Consider the following 19,810-nt stretch of genomic DNA (forward strand, 5'->3'; position numbering starts at 1 on the left):
ATTTACTTAATTTTTGTGCACATTTGCGGAAGTTTTGAAGAATAAAATACATTATGATGAAACCGCAAGTACTTCTGGACATCTTGCAAATTTAACAGTATATATACATATATATATATATATATTTATATATATATATATATATATATATATATGCAGTATTAGTCTGCTGTTTTAAAGAAATACACTGTACAACTAATAGGATTTACTTGCTTAATTTTTTGGTTTAAATTTGTGCAAAATTCTGTTTTTTTAAATAAACTTTACTTAGAATGTTACCTACAATTGACCGTACTTAATTCTTTTGTGCAAAATTTGCACACAGTTTTTAAAAGTAAAATCTAATTTTAAGAACCGTCCGCAAATTTTGCACAAATTGAAACCAAAAAATTAAGAAAGTGTACTAGTGTATTTCTTCAAAACAGCAGACAATTTACTGTAAAGACCATTTCGCAGGATGTCCAGAAGTACTTGCGGTTTCATTATTATTTTTATTTTATCCTTAAATCTTAAATGTATTTATTAAACATTAAGATTAGGTAATAAATGTTCTCTTGGTTGTATATTGTTCAAACGTATGTGAAATTCACACGTGCATTGTCAAAAACAAATGAAACCGCTTTCTTCTGGACCGTAGAGAGACGATAAAATGTATTTAATATCTAATATTACTTTTTATTACAGATATCGTGTGCGAATATAGAAAATGTGCACACTACTAAATACTATCAGCAGTATGGCAGTGTGTCGTTGTATAAATAGCTTTTGTTTTTCGAGCTGGTATAAATCTCGTGTGGTATCGCCACTGCTGGCTTGTTCTGAAACACATTTTGTGTCAAAACACATTGTTTATCCGTTAACGTTTAGAGATGCACCTGTAATGTTCCTCTTTTTTTTTTTACAGTTGTTGAACCCTAATTTCATCCAAGAGGGTAAGTCTGACTCACAGATGTCGTGGCTCTTCAGACGGAATTTAGGAACTGCATTTTTACCATGTACATGTGTGGTCTCTTTTCTGTAATCAAGTGGCTCCAGAGTTTCTGACCCCTCTTGCGGACATCACGTGTGCTTTGGGAGAAACAGTGGTTCTGTGCTGTAAAGTTTGCGCTCGACCCAAACCCACCATCACCCTGAAAGGACCAGATCAAAGCCTGCTGGTCAACAATAACAGATTCACCATTAACATCAGGTACAGATTCACAGAGCTGTAGAGCAGGAAATAGAAGTCAGAAATATTAAAGTTATTATGAAAAATCTAAAAATCCATGTTGATCATCCGATGTATAAAATACGCTCATCGTCCTTCCTTTCTCCGCAGGGAAACCGGCGATATAGTCTTGAAGATCTGCAATCTCATGCCGCAGGACACAGGCATCTACACCTGCGTGGCTGTCAATGAGCTCGGCACGGCCTCCTCTTCGGCGTCTATTAAAGTTCAAGGTCAAAAGAGATAATGGTGAGAGAGATTCATCTGATCTTCCCTCATTGTGTCTCTAAAACATGTTCTGTGGTGCAGGTATCCCAGCAGCCCCTGCTCGTCCTGTGGCACAGGAATCCAGCAGCACTTCTGTGATTGTCCACTGGCTTCCTCCGGCCAGCTCAGGAAACTCCTCCATCTCTGGCTACACCGTGGAATACAGGCAGGAAGGTAAATTCCCAGCGGTCCCAGTTCAGAAACACCAATTACCTGGGATTTCTGTTTGTGTCGTGGATGTTTGAAATAAAAGGTGTGTGGTGAAGACGACCCGCAAAACAAAACTGCTGTGTGTGTAAGCAGATTCTCTGGTGTGGCAGCAGTCGGTCATCTCCACCACGGACGTGTGTGTAAAGATTGAGAATCTGATTCCTGGTGGTCATTACCAGTTCAGGGTCAGTGCCAGTAACCCCTGGGGCATCAGTCCACCCAGCGAGCCCTCAAACATGGTGACATTACCCAGCACAGGTAAATACACCGCTTACATGCACATTAAATATAGTGTAAAAAACAGATATTTGTTTGACGAAATCTTTTCCTCCATGAAGCCTCGACACATGACGGCACTGGAATCCATTGGAAAGACAACTTTGAAACGGCATTCACAGAACTATGTGAAATCGGACGGTAAACATGACATTCAAAATGCTTTACCCCGTCTTTTAGAAACAGGGAGATTCTTTAATGCGTCTCTCATCTGTTGTAGGGGTCGTTTCTCTGTGGTGAGAAAGTGTTTGAGTAAGAGCAGTAAAAAGGAAGTGGCTGTGAAGTTTGTCAATAAGAAGATGCAGAAGAAGGACCAGGTGGCCCACGAGGCCGACATCCTGCGTCATGTTCAGCATCCTCAGCTGGTGGCGCTAATTGACACCTATGAATCAGCCACAGCCTACATGCTGGTTCTTGAGCTGTGAGTTAATCCATTTTGAAAACCAATCGGTACTCTACTGCACGGCCCACCAGTCACACCTGTTCTGTTTTAGGAATGTTTCATGTTATTTATATTGTCATATCGATGAAAAGTTCATTATCTAGTCAAAATTGATTACACCGATTAAGCTCCACCCACAGGATGGATGTTTGGTGATGCATAATGTTTAGTTTATCCACCTAGAAAGTTTAAATAGGAAAAATTGTTTACTTGATAAGTCGTATAGGTTCTTTAAAGTCAATATCGTGACGTACGTAGTGCGGGACTTGATTACATCCATCGAGAACCAACTGGATCGTTGGAAGTTGGCCGTTGCTAACAATATGGAGGCAGATTTGGATGCCGGTTTGCATTCAGTCATTGGAGCCCCGTCCTCACGCCATTCTTTGTGACCGGACTCTGTCTCTACAAGATTTAATAAAATACAAGCCTTATTTTCTGAAGCTTTGGCAATTTTGACCCCGTTCAAATCTTGACACAAATTTACTGTTCAACTTAATGTCGATGTTCCAGCCTACTAAATCACGTTCTACTTTCCAAAATGATCCAATGGTAATGTTGAAAGTGAGGTTCCTTATTGAAATGTTTTCTCGTTGGGAGACATTTTTCAAAATTTTCAGACAAAACTCGTTTAAGGGTACCAATTCTTGTCATTATCAAACCATTGACTACAACTTTTGCCTCAATAAACTGCTGATTTGTTCCTTATTAATAGCTAGTGAGGTAGTTGTTAGATTTAGGTATTGGGTAGGATTACACGCTTTTAATTACTCGTGGGAAAAGTTCGTTATTTTTGCGTGAGTGAAGCGAAAAACATCACGCGACGGAGAGCGACTACACGTGTCCGGACCGTCAAACAGTAGGTGTGAATGAGCTCTTTGTGCGAATTTCTCGCTCGAGTTGAAATTCTTATCGCCTGCCGCGAGTTTGCGTCTTTGCATTGACTTTGTATTTAATGTACTCGCTCAAATCGTTTAGTTTTTTTTTGGTGTGAACCCAGCATTAGAATATAAGTGCTTTAAAAATACTAATAAATAGACAATATGCTAATAAAAGGCATTCTGCGCAACATGACAAAAGACAATAGAAAGCAAAAGAACCATTATATTTAAAAACTTTGCCCACACTGGATGTGGTGTGCCGGTCACGTCCGGTGTAATGAGCAACTAGTTAATAGTGAAAAATGATCCCTATACTAAAGTGTTACCAATTGATCTGTATTGTAAATATAAATATAACCATTTTTCATATGTTCAGCATCATTTTACAGACTTTATAAGCAAAGAGGAATAGTTTGACCTTTGAAAGGCTGAGTTGAGTGGTATGATTGAATTTGTTTAGTGTTGAGGACGGCCGTCTGCTGGATTATCTGGTGGCTCATGATGAGCTGATGGAGGAGAAGGTGGCGTTCTTCATTAAAGACACACTGGAAGCTTTACAGCACCTGCACACCTGCAGAGTCGCTCATCTGGACCTCAAGGTGAAACATCATACAACATAAAGTTGAATAGTGGTTCTTAATTGATCAATCAAAGAAACAACTTCGTATCGTAAAACTTTATAAACTCCTCCTCCTTAGCCTGAAAACCTGTTGGTGGACCTCCATGTGCCGTCTCCCTGCGTGAAGCTCACAGATCTGGGTGATGCTATACAGGTGTCCAGTCACCGTTACGTGCATCTCCACCTGGGGAACCCTGAGTTTGCCGCCCCCGAGCTCATCCAGGGTGTCCCGGTCTCCCTGTCCACGGACGTTTGGAGCGTAGGGGTCCTGGCTTACGTCATGCTCAGCGGTGTGTCCCCGTTCCTGGACGAGAGTCTGGAGGAGACCTGCGTCAACATCTGCAGGCTGGACTTCTGCTTTCCGGAGGAGTACTTCTGTGGGGTCAGCCAGGCCGCCAAAGACTTCATCGTGTCCACGCTGAACCAGGACCCCAGGAAAAGGCCGAGCTCGGCCACGTGCCTGCAGCACCCCTGGGTCAGCGCTCACAGTGGGGATTACTCCAAAACGCCACTGGACACCGTCAGACTGGCTGCGTTTATAGACAGACGCAAACAGCTGCATGACGTCAGACCTGTGACGAACGTTAAAGGACTCGTAAGCAGCACCATGGGTAACACCTTATGAGAACGAGCGGGTTGAAGGAGACCATTACAGCATATTACATGCAGTGCTTTAAGTCTGTTACTTGCAGATTGGAAGTCTGAACTGGGAGTTACTTTGACAAGTTAATAATATCAGGAACGTGAGACCTTGGTTCACAGATTGAGAAATGATTGTACATGTACACTGGAATTGTGGGAGTTGCATAGCTAGAAATAGTGACATCACTCAATCTTATAGTTCACGTTTAGTATGATGTGTTGAAGAACCCGTCGCTCTGTGATATACCAGATTGGGATCAGTTGTCAGTTACTAAAAAGATTTCTGTCATAATTTACTCACTACTGAACCAATCTGACATAATTTTCCCTGTAGAACACGAACAGAGATATTTTGAAAGTGGTGAACGGGCAGGCACCAAATGAAGACAGGATTTTTGTTTTAAGGTAACCTAATCTTGAATGAACTGTAAAAGCAAAACGGTTTAGGTAGAAGTTGTTTTACGAGACCTCTTTACACGCTGCAGATCTATTTTCACAAATTCATGAAAATAAATGACAAAGTATAAAATATACATGTACAAACACACCCGCATGAAGAAAAAACGAAACACTCCCATGATACTTTATCGGCTTTCGGGCGTCGTGAATATCTGGAATGTCTTCAAATAGAACGTTTGAACTATACCGTGAATGTTTTGACTATGTCTCTCTTCGTTCGTCTCCCAATTCTTTTTTGTTTAGTTATTAAACTGCACTTATTTATACCAAATCCCACTCAATGTCCAGGAAGAAACCCTAAAGCCTTAAATTCCCTTTTTGATGTATTATTAGTAACGCATTTATGTATTGTAGGAATCTCTAGGCATTTCACGTGCATTAAATCAGAGGTTTACGTCTGACTGTTTGACAGTATAGTTCTGCATTGTTGTACAGTATGTGCAGTCCGAAGTGTTAAATGTCATACTGCAGGTTTACTTGCATCATCTCATCACATCCACTTGTTGATGACAATGTGACCAAATCAGTAAATATATGCTTGAACTGCTATTACTGTAAATAAAAGTCGGACTGTCCGACATACGACCATCTCAGTGAACAGTTAAACAGCAGTGTAGAATAAAGACATACAGCATGACACTCGCCCTATGCATAATGTGACCTTGTCACCAACAGCTGTGACAGTGTTTCTATCTTGTTTAACTTTGTCAGCAGCCGCTGTACAATGCTTCTGCTCTGTGCCACATTACCACTGTAATATTACCACGTCATCTGAATTTCACATCTTACACCAACAATAACATCAGGATGTGATTTGAATTGCCTTTTGACAGCAAATAATTCAGAGCTGCAACTGAAATGAAACCGAGCATCACCTAGATTTTGATGTTTCCTTCAGAAGCAGTAAGACTCCGATGTCGCCTCGATAATCAGGAATTCTCTGAAGAATCTATCCAGGTCCGCTCTCTCCATATCTGCCGTACTCCATGCATATCGTAAATCCCTGCAATAGGATTGTATAGAAGCCTGAGTGTACAATTTGCTAAAATGGAAACATTGTCTTTCTTGATATGGGCTGTTTGTTTGTTTGTTTGTTACTGAATGTTTAATAAACAGTGCTTTGTTTTTAGAAATAAAATGTGGAGGTGGTTATATTTAGCCACAAGGATTAAAGCAGAATAGCTGACACATTGACAGAGAACGTGCTCATTGACTTTTAAAATAAGTTTTTACATGCAGTTGTGAATGATCAGCAGATCTGCTGATGATGCTCATAAAGGACAGACCGCATCCAGCACCTGCTGACCATAGATATGTGTAATTGGACACATCATTTAATGTAATATTTGTCCTCTTATTTGGTACTATTTGGATGCAATATTAGTCATTAATATATTGTTTTTAATAGTTTTTGATGAATGTAAATGTACTATTATTATGAATAAAATGTTTATTCATATATTTCCATATATTACTTTATTATCTTGCCAATGTGTGATTTAAAAATATTTCTAAGTATTTAGAATCTGTAAATTAGTGCTTATTTCTTTAAAAATTTTTATCTCAAGCTGTTATAAGTCAAATTGAGTATAATAGACAAATAGTATTAAACTATGTTATAATGTTACTAAATCCTATTAACGTCGCTAAATCTTGACGTTAGTTCCGAGTTTGAGGTTCTGGAACGCAGAAGTTTCAAAGACTGTCCTGAATCAAGTTTAACACTGACCATAAAAGGTTGAATAAAAGCACAACTGACAAGCGCAAAGAGGTTTGTGTCGTTACATAAACATGCTGCTGAGACATAATAACATGTTTACTTGTGATGTTGAGAAATCAGGGCTCTCAGGTTTTATTAAAAGTGTGGAGTGATATCTGTTAGGAGAGGAGCTGACTTTTCTAGCCGTTCAATTTTACTATTGTTATAATTGACCAGCACAAATCATACCAATTGTTAAATCTGTGCATTGTCTTCAAATAAGTATGTGCAATCAGTTATTTCAACCACTAAGAATAATGACAAACGACATTCAAATATTATGAAAAAAAGCCATATTTAAACTGTAGCAGCATGACATGGTTTATTAATATTGAATGCTGCTCAAATGTGCCATATTTACACCATATTGCATAATGTAAGATTCACGTAATTTAAAGTGTAAACAACAAAAATGATACAAAATGTTTAATGCTGATGTCTTTGAGTCAGAGGAGCATATGATGTCATACATAAACAATTTTATGATGTCGTACATATAAAAACAGGCACTGCGAGATTAAAACAACAACAAAAAAACATCATTGTTGCTTTTGGTATTGTAATTATGATTATGCATTAAATTCGTTTTGCATGTCATATTCTTATAGGTTAGGCAGACAAACTGCCTGTTAATGATTATATTGCAGTTTTTGCATTAGTAAATCTTCATCTGTTGTCATAAAAAAGAAACAGAATGCGAGTCCTTAACTTCAGATATAATCTCGCGTTATAATAAATGCGTTTGACTGATCGCATCTGCGCGCAGAGAAAACAAAACTGTTTTACACAGGTGACGCAACTCATCTTAACTTCTGATTGGTCGTTACGTTCGTTCGCTGTGTGTGATTGGTTGCGATGCTCGGCGCTGTCAGTAAAACACGGAAACAAATATTTGACGCACAGAAATCGGACGCGCACGGACACGTTTCATTAGACGAGTTATCTTTTGTTTAACAGCGTGAGAAATACAAGGCGTGAGCGTGTAAAAACAGGCCGACATGCGTGTCACTTGATAGCCCTGTGAGTCATATTTTAAGATGTGTGTCCCAAAATAATCGCACGTTCATCGAATACGTTTTTAATAAAGATTGCGCAACATCGTTCCCATGCGCCTGCCCTGCGCACCCAAGAAAACATTAAACATGCTACACACACGATCGTTGACTCAAAACGCCAAACCCGTATTTCAGGTTGTTTTTGTCTAAATCTAAAAAAAAAATTACATATTAAAAGCATAATGTTGCAAAAGTATATTCAATTAAAAGAACATTATTCGCTGTACAAATAGAAATACGACGCACATTCCTGTGAAGCGGTGAGTTTTGACGTCTAAGCCCCGCCCATTTCAGCACATCCGTTCACTCTATCCGCGTAGTGGCGACAACATCTCGCGAGAACCCCCGTGACGTCAGCAACAAGACAACCAAAATAAAGTGAGCACAACAAACCCGGAGCGCATGATGGCGGCGTCGCTGCTACGCCGGGACAAGAAATCTACCGCCGCCCATCTGAAGGCTGACCTCAAGCGGACTGACAACAGCTCCGGGCTGCGGCAGCTGCAGGAGCTTCTGGATATCGTGCTAAATCCGGAGCGGGGCGCGGACGCGGAGGCGCTGGAGTGGTGTAAATGGCTTCTGGCCGGAGGGGAAGGGTTCGACGACTTCTGCCGGACCGTCCGATCCTACGATAACGCCACTCTTTGCGGGCTGGTGTGGACCGCGAACTTCGTGGCGTACCGCTGCCGGACGTGCGGCATCTCGCCGTGCATGTCTCTGTGCGCGGAGTGTTTCAATAACGGCGATCACACGGGCCACGATTTTAACATGTTCCGGAGTCAGGCCGGCGGGGCCTGCGATTGCGGAGACGGGAACGTGATGAGAGAGAGCGGGTCAGTATCTGCTCTGACGGGAGATCTGAATGTCTTGACGGGGACTGACGTGAACTCGACTAGCGTAGCTGCTTGCGTGACGGTTTGGGCGTTGTGGCTTAGCCGTGTTGCGAGGCGTAGTAGTCGCCTGTCTGCCTATATGCACTTTCGGGGGTGCTTACATCTCGGGCTCTTATAGACCGTGTTTTGGGGCGTGTACCTAAAACCTAGTGATCTGTGCTGACTACCGAGAGACGTTGATGTTAGCTTAAAAAACCCGAGTAGCAGCATTTAAATCTTTAGTCTAGTGATGATATTTGGGGTATTGGTAACGTGAGATATTAAAGGCCTGAACCCTATTAAGACTGTTTTGGGCTTGGTGCTTTTAGAAACAGGATCATCTGTACAATGTAGTCTCCATACCAAGTGAGCCGTCTACCTATTGTTTTGGGCTATTCTCAGGTGGCAGAATGTTGACCTTCGTGTACTGTAAATGTGACAGTGGGGCGTGTTTTAATCGGCTGTGTTGTGTTGTCCTAAACCTAGTGATTACTCAGACATTGTCATTGCGCATCATATTTTGGACAAATCCTAACCTAGCTGTGCTTTTAAGGCATTGCGGCCTCTTCAGTGGTCTACCTTTGCAATTGTATGGCATTGTGGCACAGGTGCTTTTCAGGTCAGGTGCGTTAGGGCATCGTAGTCCTTAAGAGCATCATTGTCGAATAACGCTGCATTTTAAATCATAAAGTAGTTTTGGTCGTCGGCAACATACTAAGCCAGAGGTGTTCTCTTGAGTCGGCAATGTTTTTTCAGAATCAGAAGCCTATGCACTTTCATGTACAGTATGAAACTTCATTAATCCTGTTATCTCCGTTTGGCACCAAACTCTTCATATATTCAAGCTATATCCAGCACGGTTGGTTCGCTATATTAAGAAACAAATATTCCAGATGTTAACAACATGGTTCTCCATTTGTGTAAATGCTGAGTGTAGACGGCCTAGAGGGTTTTGAGACACCGGTGTGCACTGCAGACGGTCTGTCGGGGGGTTTAATAGTGTGGAGTGTGCTGTGGCACCTGATCACTGCCTTACTGAGCGTGGCACGGTCTGGGTTATTTTTAACCCACCCGCAGGGTCAGTGACAGGTCTCCTCGCTTCTTCGGACACTACCGACACATGAAAGACCCTTCACTGCAATATTTACGATGCTAGATGGATAAAACAAATCAGGTGGTGTCTATAGTCTCTCCAGATGTGACCATAAAAAGACAAATGCATGTTGATATAATTAGACAGATACGTAGAGATTCATATAACGGGTATGATTTAGTTCTGGAGCGGGTTGTTTTGTCCGCTTGTTGACGTGGATTCGATTTGGTGAAAGCTTGTAGATGCTTATCTCTTATTTGGTTTTATTTACAGGAAAGTGTGTTTTAGTAATTCCTAACCTGTATATATTTTCCTAGGTTTAAAAATATTTCCCACGATGCTTTCAGATACAAACTAAAAATTAGCTTTTAATTCGAAGGCTGTATATTCTACTTCAATTTGAATCAGATTATATAAAAAAAAATGTATAGCACCGTCATACTCAATGAAACATAATCGTATATTATCAGCATAATCATCAACAATATATATCATCATATCTATATATATATATATTGCTACTCTATATGCATCTGTATAGATGGTTGCATCATACGCACTTGCCTGGGCCAAAGTTAACTTCCGGTCTGTGTTTGTTTATTGGTCTGGCTAGTGGTCAATAACACAACTATTTATGTTACTTCATTTATATTAATATTTGTTTGTATCAACATTTTATTAAATATCAAAATAATACTAGCTAGACACTTTTAACCTGCTGGCTAATGTAATTTACTTCTTATTTGTTTTGCTTGTTAGCAGAAATAACCTATAGGGACTGTTCTTTGCGGATGTGTATCGGAAGTTAAGTTTGGATCACAGAAGCGTGCATCCGCATTGCAGTAACGTTTTTTAATGTGGTTGCTTTGAAACAGTCTATAAGAGTAGTTGTCATCATGTGTCCTATGGCGTGACTGTTAATTATAAATATTTATAATATAAAATGGCATCAGAAAGATTTATGTCACAGTCCACCATAGATTGCATGTGCGTTTTTTTATACTATAGTCGTTATTACATATGTCCGTTTGGCACTTATCGCATAACCTGAGTTATGCAATTGTGAATTATAATTATTTGCCATATTACACACAAACACTACGGTTTATTTGTGGGATTTGAGCAGTATAAGGTCATTTTACATTTGCAGGGGCAACATTACAGCAGGATGTTAATGTACCAGTGTTTGTTAGTTTTATAATGTGCATATTCTGTGTGAATGTAGGTTTTGTAGTAGACATTTAAAAACGGGCGAGAATGTACCGTTGGTCCCGCGAGATCTCCTGCTCATGTCTGAGATGGTCCTGCCGCGGTTTATCATCACTATCATTCAGTACCTGAGGGATGGATACACTGAACCAGGTGAGAACATGTTTACAGCACCCGTGTTTCCAATTGAAACTGTTTTAAGGGGACAAAACAATCACATTTGGTTTATCCTCTGAAGTTGTCGGCAGGAGGGCCATTCTTATTCAAGAAAAGATTTGATTGGAGAAATGTACACCCTTTTCTTTGCAGAAATGTATTTTTCTTATCAACTTTATATCGCTTTAAAGCTAATACATTAGCTCAAAACCACTCTAATTCTAATTTTGGTCATGTTTGGTGGTGATGATGTTTTGGTTTATCTTGTAAACTGACCTGCTTTACAATATATTTGATTTGTTTCCTGGAAAAGTAATGCAAATAATCCTTCCCTGTTGGTTTCCACGGAATGAACCTCATGTGTACTAGGTGCTGACCCACACTAATCGTGCCTGATGGGTTAACGCGTGCTGCTTTATTTTCTAACACAAACATCTTATCATGCGCCCACAGAGTCTGCTGCCGACAGAGATCTGCAGAAAGTTCTGCAGCAGTTAGAGCCGCACATATCCTTCTTGGAGGAGCTCACCAAGATGGGCGGTGCCATGCGTACTGTTCTCACAAAGATCTTAACCAATCAGCAGACCTTTAAAGAACTGAGCATGGGTAAGTGTCACGACACGGATGTGGCATCGGAGGTTCTTGTTGTTTTTTGCCTTTTGTAAATTAATAAAATGATAATAAGAATGGATTTTATTTTGAAAGCACTTTACATTTTAAAGAAAATCTCAGACTGCTACAAAAAGTCATAATAAAATAAGACAATTAAAACAGTTTAGTAATTCTATAAAAACAAAACGGGCTACAAGCTAAGACTAGCACAAAGATTTAGACATTGCAAACAATTGGAACATTGAACTTTTTTAAAACTTTCAATCAATTATATAATTGAATCATTTGTATGAAAAAGCTTGTATTTTTATAAAGCTTGCATTACATCATGACATTCAAAAGACAATAGTTTGTCTTTTTACACCGATATTATAATAATAAAACAATAATTTTAATGTTGCTTCACCTTTTCCATGCCGTCCCACACTCACAGGCCAAGAAGAAAATGTTTATGCCAAGAAGAACTATGAGAAATATTTGTCAGCGTTGAAGAGTTCAGGTTTGGTGTCCGTGGAGGAGAGGGGTACAGGAGGAGCTGCCGCGGGAGCAACAGAATCTCCAGGAGGGGCGCTAAGTCTATTGGGTAATACTGCTGCTTTTTACACCGATTTATTCACACAAAGCAAATCAAAATGAGAATTTTATAATTTGTTATTATTATTTTAGGAGCCACTGCTGCTGCCGTGCTCGAGGACTCTAACAAAGAGGTAGGCACATATGCACAGACCTCTGGTATAGATTAATGTTTGTCCCAGCAACCAATCAAAACAAACAGAGGGGCGTGCCCTTCTGTCTTCGTTGAGAACTGCTTTCCTCGTGGTACCTTAATGTTATGAAGTGTTTGTCAAAATGGTTTCATTTCTGGTCATTGTTGAGACTCGTGTGATGTGTTTGGTTGGCAGGAGGATCAGGATGGACTGCAGGGTGTGGGCCAAAGGAAAAGAGTGAAGCTCAGTAGCAGTACCAAAGGTAGAAAAAGTGTTTTAAAGGATTAGTTTACTAAATTACATTTTTTGATATACCCTCATGTAGTACCCGCACATCTCTTTTTTTTTTATTTGTACTGACAGTTGTCAGATCTTCTGACAAATTGAAGACATATTATAGCCTTATGTGTGAAATAGACTGAAACTTTATATGGCAGGAGTATTGAAAAGTTTATTGATAGAAAAATCTGACCCGCATCTCATTCTTATTCATAATTCAATTGGCGTGTCCTTGTTACTAGGGCTGTCACAGTTAAGGCCGTTGCACATTGAGTCTGAAATTTGCATCCGTAATTTCCGCACGTTAAAAAATAAATACCACCTCACGTTGTGTCAATCGCATTTACACACTGGCTCCGATATTTTTGTTCGTCCATAAAAAAAGTCAAACTAGGTTCGATTTTCAACGTTTTTTCACATACGTAGCAAGCACTTTGAGAAGCGTTTGACAATTCAGAGATGCTGTAAAAACTGGCGCCAAATACAAAAGAAAACGCATACGAAAATTTCGGACTGTATGTGCAAAGCTACATTAATTGTCTATTAAATGACTGCGATTTTGCCGATTAATGTCTGTTTAAAGGCTTTGACAATTATAACGATTAATTACAATTTATCCAATGAATAAAATAGGGATGCATAAAGAAATGTGAAAATTCTGTCATTAACTAGAAACATACCCTATAGAGTGACTTTAACAGAAAAAACTGAGATTTTGGGGTGATGTTGTCTTGCTGTGTAGATGCAGCAAATCTGGCATCACTTTAATAAAACAAAAAGTACAAATCTGATACAGCTCAAACGATGAACAAATGTCATTCGAACAGCAGATCCGCCTTATTTTCTAAGGATTTACAATACTTGCGACGAGACGACACAACACTTTAGCCAAAAATAGATTTGAAACCTGTGGTGGAGGGAACATTTTCGCTGAATAACAACTTTTTCTGTCTGTTTCTCACACAAACCTATCCTATGTGAAAATCTGAACATATGCATGAATATGGATCTTTTAGGCTTTTACGAGTTTAACAGACATGGCCACTTTATTGTTTTGTGGAGAAGAGCTCTATAAAGTTTAATATAACATGAGGGTTAGTCAATTTCGTTTTTTTATCTGTTCCCCAAATAACTCTGTAAAACAATAACTTTATCACTGTCCTTGCTTTTTTTCCTGTTCTGTTAGATCCATCTATAATGGACACCTTGAAACATAAATGTTTTTTAGAAGAATTATTGTTTTGGACTATCAAGTATGAGTTTCCGCAAAAGATGGTCACGTTTTTGCTCAACATGTTGCCTGATCAGGACTACAAGGTATTTAATTCTACAATGTTAAACGGCCACATATGTGAGGGTCCTAATGGAACATTAAACCTCTCCTGCCAATCGTGTATGAGTGAAGAACTTCTAGCCGTAAATATTTCTTACCAGCACAGTTAAAATGTTTTGTCCCTTTGTCAATGAGCGATTTAAGCTATTTTCTTGCATATTAGTGCATGTTACGCTGTCACTCAGCACATCGTATGCAAGATGAGCCAATGTCAAACCAAATGATATGTTTGATGTCATTTTGGGGGCTTAAAGTAGGAGACCACACAGACATGAACATTCTTCGCCTGTTAGCTGGTTTTGATTAAGATGAAAGTTAAGCGATTTTAGCAGTAATTCATTGAATGGGCTGCGTGTTGTTTCCGATGTCATTTCTGTGTTGTCTTTCCCCCATCTCATAGATCACCTTCACTAAAACGTTTGTCCAGCACTATGCCTTCATTATGAAGACCCTGATGAAGAGTCACGAGTCTGACACCATGTCCAACCGAATCGTTCACATCAGCGTTCAGCTCTTCAGCAACGAGGAGCTGGCGAGACACGTCACAGAAGAGTGTCAGTTACTGGACATCATGGTCACTGTGCTTCTCTACATGATGGAGAGCTGCCTTATCAAGAGTGAACTGCAAGGTAAAGCAGAGAAAGAGAGAAATGAACGGCTTTTCTACTGCTTTTGAAAGATAGTATGTGTTGTTTTCTTGAGAAATGTTCTGTTCTGTTTGGATTTCTGAACATCACGTTATGAAATGAATTGGGTTGTGAATCAAATGTCCGCTGGACCTCTTTACAGATGAGGAGAATAATCGTCATGTGGTGGTGAACTGCGGTGAAGCTCTGCTGAAGAATAACACCTATTGGCCTTTAGTCAGTGATTTTATTAACATCCTCTCGCACCAAAGTGTGGCCAAGCGTTTCCTGGAGGATCATTCTCTTCTGCTTCTCTGGATGAGTTTCGTTTCATTCTTTCAAGGTCAGTCAGGAAATCTGCATTATTTTGGATTCCAGGGGTACGTTTCCCAAACATCGATATGACTTTCTGGCTAACCGACATAGTACGATGCATCGTTTGGCACACTTACTAACTACTCTCGACCGTTTTCCAAAACCATAGTAACTTTGTCGCTCGTCTGTCATTTGAACCACGTTGGTTCAGCAATATAGTTGATGTCGCATAGATGCCATATAGTAATGCCGTTTTCTAATGAATCTGTTCACATCGGCTGAATGTCATGTTATTGCTGTAAATAACGTACACTGCATCTGAAAACTACTTTAGTTATTGTATTTAGTTTTGCTCTCTGTTGTATTATTTGAACATATTTAATTAATTCACACATTTCCTCCTACGTCACGCCGCCCACTTTTACCAAAACTGCACTTCTATTTTCTTGATAACCTATATGTTGTAAAATTGACTTTAGAATAATGGAAATAGAATGCACTGTTGCTTGCCTTCTTCAAAAACATGATGCATGTACCTTTAGTACATAATCATACATCATTATAATATGGAGCTATGCTGTTACAGGGCTCCAGACTGCGACTAAAGTTGCATTTTGCGACAAGCTTACAGTTCACACACAACGTGAGTTCATTCCTACAAGTCACTGTTTGCTGTGACGGATTTCTTCGTCCTCGATTTTATATACGCTTAAAACTAAAATAGTTCAGGAAACGTCATTTATCTGTCGATTACTTGAGACAGCACTGGATCATTTCAAATCCGGTCATAGCAAGAACGAACGACGTACGTTTTATTTGACGTTATATGTACAAACGTTGTGTGAACATGAGGAAAAATCATCATCAGAACGTAACACCATGAGACCTTTCATTTTGCTTGAATGGGTAACACTGTTAACAATTAAATATATACTTTTTTACAAGCTAACATTTTCAGTCGGGGCTACAGTGCTCCTAGTAAAAAAAGGTTAGTGTGGAGCCCTTTTCTATCCACAGCTCAAGACCTGTAGTTCCAAGCATGCAACTTTGCGATGCTGCTCGCGATTGATCGTTGGAACGATGCTTTCGGGAAACACTTAAATCTTTGACCTTTGCTGGAACGGCGGATCTTGCGACCATAGTTGGCTCATGATGCTTTTGGGAAACGCACCTCAGGATTGTTTCTTTTCTGACCGTTTTAAAAATAACTGTATGTTACCTTGCCATACTTGTAAATGGTCTATTGAAAATGATACAATCACCCATCCATCTCTGATGTATACAAGTTCGTAACGTAAGTTGAACACGCTGTAATCTTTCATTCCTCAGCACGCGATCTGTAATTTAAGATCAATAGTTGCCTCTGCGGGTTTTCAACACCAATATTTCATTTCATTGTATTGTCAGCAGCTGTGATAAAATGGGATCATTTTCAACGTTTTAAATTGATGGTGTGTGTTAAACTGAATCTTGATCTGCCTCAGTGAGCGAGCAATTCAGTCTGATGTTACAGATTGTCCGTCTTTGTTTTGCTGCGTCAGGAATGAACCTGAATAAGCGAGAACTGAGCGAGCATGTGGAATTTGAGTCTCAGACGTATTACGCGGCATTCGCAGCTGAACTGGAGGCCTGCGCTCAGCCCATGTGGGGCCTTCTCACCCACTGCAAAGTCAAAGTGAGAAAACCGTCCTTGACACACTTTTACATTCCACACCTTTTCAAGCTGTCTGATGCTTGTAGACATAGTTACTGTGGTACAATCACAGTATTTTTACATATAAGTCTTAACGCATGTGCTTGGATTTGAAACCAAAGACATTATGACTGGACACGAGTGCTTTTGGTCACACAAATGAGGCTGTGTCTTGTTTTCAGGAGACGCATGAATACACCAAGACGGTGGTGCGGTATTGCCTGGAAACCCTTCAGATGTGGTTCGATGCCATCGGCTTTGTAGATGAGGTACATTAATGATGCTTATACAGTTTTAGATGAAAAAGCCTTATCAAGTTCATGGCAGTGAGTTATCTTATTTTGTCTCTCTCTTGTGCACAGCCTTCCCTCAACCAGCTGACCTTTCATTTACCTCTGCACAGATACTACGCCATGTTCCTCAGCAAGGTACCATCCTGTTCAAAACATATAGCCTCATATGTTTGTTAATATGCATTTAAATTACAATCACAAATTGTGATAATCACAAATTCTTAGTTCCAAGATGTAAAACTTGATATTCTTTAAAACGCTTGCATCAACAAATTTCATTCTGGTTCATTAAACAATATATGACTCTTAAAAGCATTAATTTCAATACTTTTACTATCAGTTTAACACTATTTTGAATGTTTTGTTTTACAAAAATTACCTTCAATTCTCATTACCGTAACCATTTTAAATTGTCAACTGCATTGCATGTTTTGCCAAAAAAGCGTCTGGATCTGGGTCTACTTTATAGGTGTGCACTTCATGAAAAACAATGTTCACCAGCCAATCACAACGAAACATTCAACAGCCCCTTTGTATCATCCATAATAATCAATAAGCTTAGTTATCATGCTTTCCTATACTTTGTGCAGGCCATACGGTGCCTAATTAATGTTTCTTTAAAAAAAAACTTCAATTGTAGATTTTTACTGTGCTCCTAAATGTTTGACTGTGCTACTTAATATTCGTCTGTGCTCTTACATTTTTGACTAAGCTCCTAAATGTTTGACTATGCTCTAAAAATATTTGAATAAGCTCTTAATTTTTTAACTGTGCTCTTAAATGTTTGACTGTGCTACTTAATATTCGTCTGTGCTCCTACATTTTTGACTGCTGTAAATTTTTTACTGTCCTCCCAAATGTTTGACTGTGCTACTTAATATTCGTCTGTGCTCTTACATTTTTGACTAAGCTCCTAAATCTTTGACTATGCTCTAAAAATATTTGAATAAGCTCTTAATTTTTTAACTGTGCTCTTAAATGTTTGACTGTGCTACTTAATATTCGTCTGTGCTCCTACATTTTTGACTGCTGTAAATTTTTTACTGTCCTCCCAAATGTTTGACTGTGCTACAAAATATTCGTCTGTGCTCTTACATTTTTGACTAAGCTCCTAAATGTTTGACTATGCTCTAAAAATATTTGAATAAGCTCTTAATTTTTTTTTGACTATGCTGTAAATATTTTACTGTCCTACCAAATGTTTGACTGTGCTACATAATATTCGTCTGTGCTCTTACATTTTTTACTGTGCTCCTAAATGTTTGACTATGCTCTGAAATTTATGAATAAGCCCTTAATTAAGGCAGTTAATTATAGGCTATATTGTGCATATAGTCTCCTTTAGCCTCACATATTGTATTTTTAGCCTTGAACATTTTTTAAACCCTTGGGTTTGGTTTTGTAGGGAGTAAAGTGTCAGGGTCTGGATTTGGACAGTTTGCTTCCCGATCAGGAGATGCTGATGAAGATCATGGTTCATCCTCTTCAGATACAGGTAATGCTTAAATATTTTGGAGTCCCGTGTTCTGAGCCGTTTGCTGTGGAATGATGCATTCACTACTACTGTATATAAAGCCTGTGGTTCATTTGTTTGGGTTCTAAATGTTGGTTTGGGTGCTTGAATGTTTCAGTTCTGCAAATGTAGGTCGATTATATGTTTTGCTGTGTTAAGTACAGTAGCTCCCAACTGTTAGATCTATATTTCTACATCATGAAAAAACAATGTTATGGTCTTCATGCTGTAGTGTCGTATGCATATGGTAGTTAATTATACTCATCACGTTATCTGTGTTTGTGTGTGCAGGCCAGCCTGTCTGAGATCCACAGTAACATGTGGGTGAGAAATGGGCTGCAGATTAAAGGTCAGGCGATGACCTACGTCCAGTCTCACTTCTGTAACTCCATGATTGACCCGGACATTTATCTCCTGCAGGTAACCCATCACTCGCTCACCTGATGACCAATGGGGGAAATTAAGAACCGAACATTACTAGTCATAAATTATTTGTACAAACCATAAAACGCTGTTTGGCATTCGTACTTTATCAGCATTCGTTGGAAACTGACAGCGATGTTAAATTTCATTTTTTTTGTGTGACTACAACTTTTTAAACATGTTTTGTTGTATTGCAGGTGTGTGCATCTCGACTGGATCCAGATTATTTTATTTCCTCTGTCTTCGAGAGGTACTTAAACATTTCCAATTCCATTTTTTTACATGATACACAGCCATCATCACTCAGGTACACCCCCTGAAAACTGTCATATGTGTTTATCAGGTTTAAAGTGGTGGATTTACTTACGATGGCGTCTCAACATCAGAACGCTGTGCTGGACTCTGAGCAGGAGAGACCCATGCTGGAGGGAGCGCTCACCTTCCTGGTCTTACTTTGCAGTCTCAGAATACACTTAGGTGCATATCAACCACATATAACTTGCACCGTATGAAACGCAAACACATTTTAAAACCTCTCCCGTTACCATGTTTGTCATATTTTACATTTCTTTTTTAATTATTTAAGGCATAAAAGAACTGCCATTTAATGAAATGCAAAAGTCAGTGGGAATCGTAACGAATCAAAAAGCAATGTAAAAACAGCATTGATATTTATTTAGTGTTCCAACGTTTTATTCGAAAGCTTAGAGTTTGAAGCTTATGTCTGTGTCTGTGCAGGAATGTCTGACGATGAAATCTTGAGAGCAGAGATGGTATCACAGCTGTGTATGAACGATCGCACCCACAGTTCCCTGCTGGATCTTGTATCCTTTCACCATAAAACACAATGTTTGTTTTTTAATCTTGAG

At 39.3% G+C, this 19,810-nt stretch overlaps 2 protein-coding genes across 3 annotated transcripts in view; both read left to right on the forward strand.

The window, feature by feature from the left end:
- The window catches only part of kalrna (kalirin RhoGEF kinase a), a gene marked incomplete at its 5' end in the record, with an annotated part of 110,678 nt that extends 106,024 nt beyond the window's left edge, over positions 1-4,654 (forward strand). Inside the window, 9 exons of the mRNA XM_079464986.1 lie at positions 905-932; positions 1,027-1,189; positions 1,319-1,440; positions 1,517-1,648; positions 1,778-1,942; positions 2,023-2,101; positions 2,181-2,381; positions 3,744-3,882; positions 3,982-4,654. Coding sequence (XP_079321112.1) covers positions 905-932; positions 1,027-1,189; positions 1,319-1,440; positions 1,517-1,648; positions 1,778-1,942; positions 2,023-2,101; positions 2,181-2,381; positions 3,744-3,882; positions 3,982-4,527 — 1,575 coding nt within the window. The 3' untranslated portion in view covers positions 4,528-4,654. The remainder of the gene's footprint in view (positions 1-904; positions 933-1,026; positions 1,190-1,318; positions 1,441-1,516; positions 1,649-1,777; positions 1,943-2,022; positions 2,102-2,180; positions 2,382-3,743; positions 3,883-3,981) is intronic.
- A 3,487-nt stretch (positions 4,655-8,141) lies between these two features.
- The window catches only part of ubr3 (ubiquitin protein ligase E3 component n-recognin 3), a 36,582-nt gene continuing 24,913 nt past the window's right edge, over positions 8,142-19,810 (forward strand). Inside the window, exons 1-17 of one of the 2 annotated variants that reach the window (XM_079464502.1) lie at positions 8,142-8,650; positions 11,008-11,144; positions 11,601-11,753; positions 12,193-12,342; positions 12,426-12,466; positions 12,662-12,728; positions 13,932-14,062; positions 14,479-14,707; positions 14,868-15,047; positions 16,561-16,694; positions 16,895-16,981; positions 17,075-17,140; positions 18,411-18,500; positions 18,810-18,938; positions 19,139-19,191; positions 19,285-19,418; positions 19,680-19,765. In XM_079464502.1, coding sequence (XP_079320628.1) covers positions 8,220-8,650; positions 11,008-11,144; positions 11,601-11,753; positions 12,193-12,342; positions 12,426-12,466; positions 12,662-12,728; positions 13,932-14,062; positions 14,479-14,707; positions 14,868-15,047; positions 16,561-16,694; positions 16,895-16,981; positions 17,075-17,140; positions 18,411-18,500; positions 18,810-18,938; positions 19,139-19,191; positions 19,285-19,418; positions 19,680-19,765 — 2,298 coding nt within the window. In that variant the 5' untranslated portion in view covers positions 8,142-8,219. The remainder of the gene's footprint in view (positions 8,651-11,007; positions 11,145-11,600; positions 11,754-12,192; positions 12,343-12,425; positions 12,467-12,661; positions 12,729-13,931; positions 14,063-14,478; positions 14,708-14,867; positions 15,048-16,560; positions 16,695-16,894; positions 16,982-17,074; positions 17,141-18,410; positions 18,501-18,809; positions 18,939-19,138; positions 19,192-19,284; positions 19,419-19,679; positions 19,766-19,810) is intronic. The other variant, XM_079464501.1, reaches the window with a different exon arrangement.

The sequence above is a fragment of the Barbatula barbatula genome, assembly GCF_947034865.1.
Source record: "Barbatula barbatula genome assembly, chromosome: 9".
NCBI classification, from domain to species: Eukaryota; Metazoa; Chordata; class Actinopteri; order Cypriniformes; family Nemacheilidae; genus Barbatula; species Barbatula barbatula.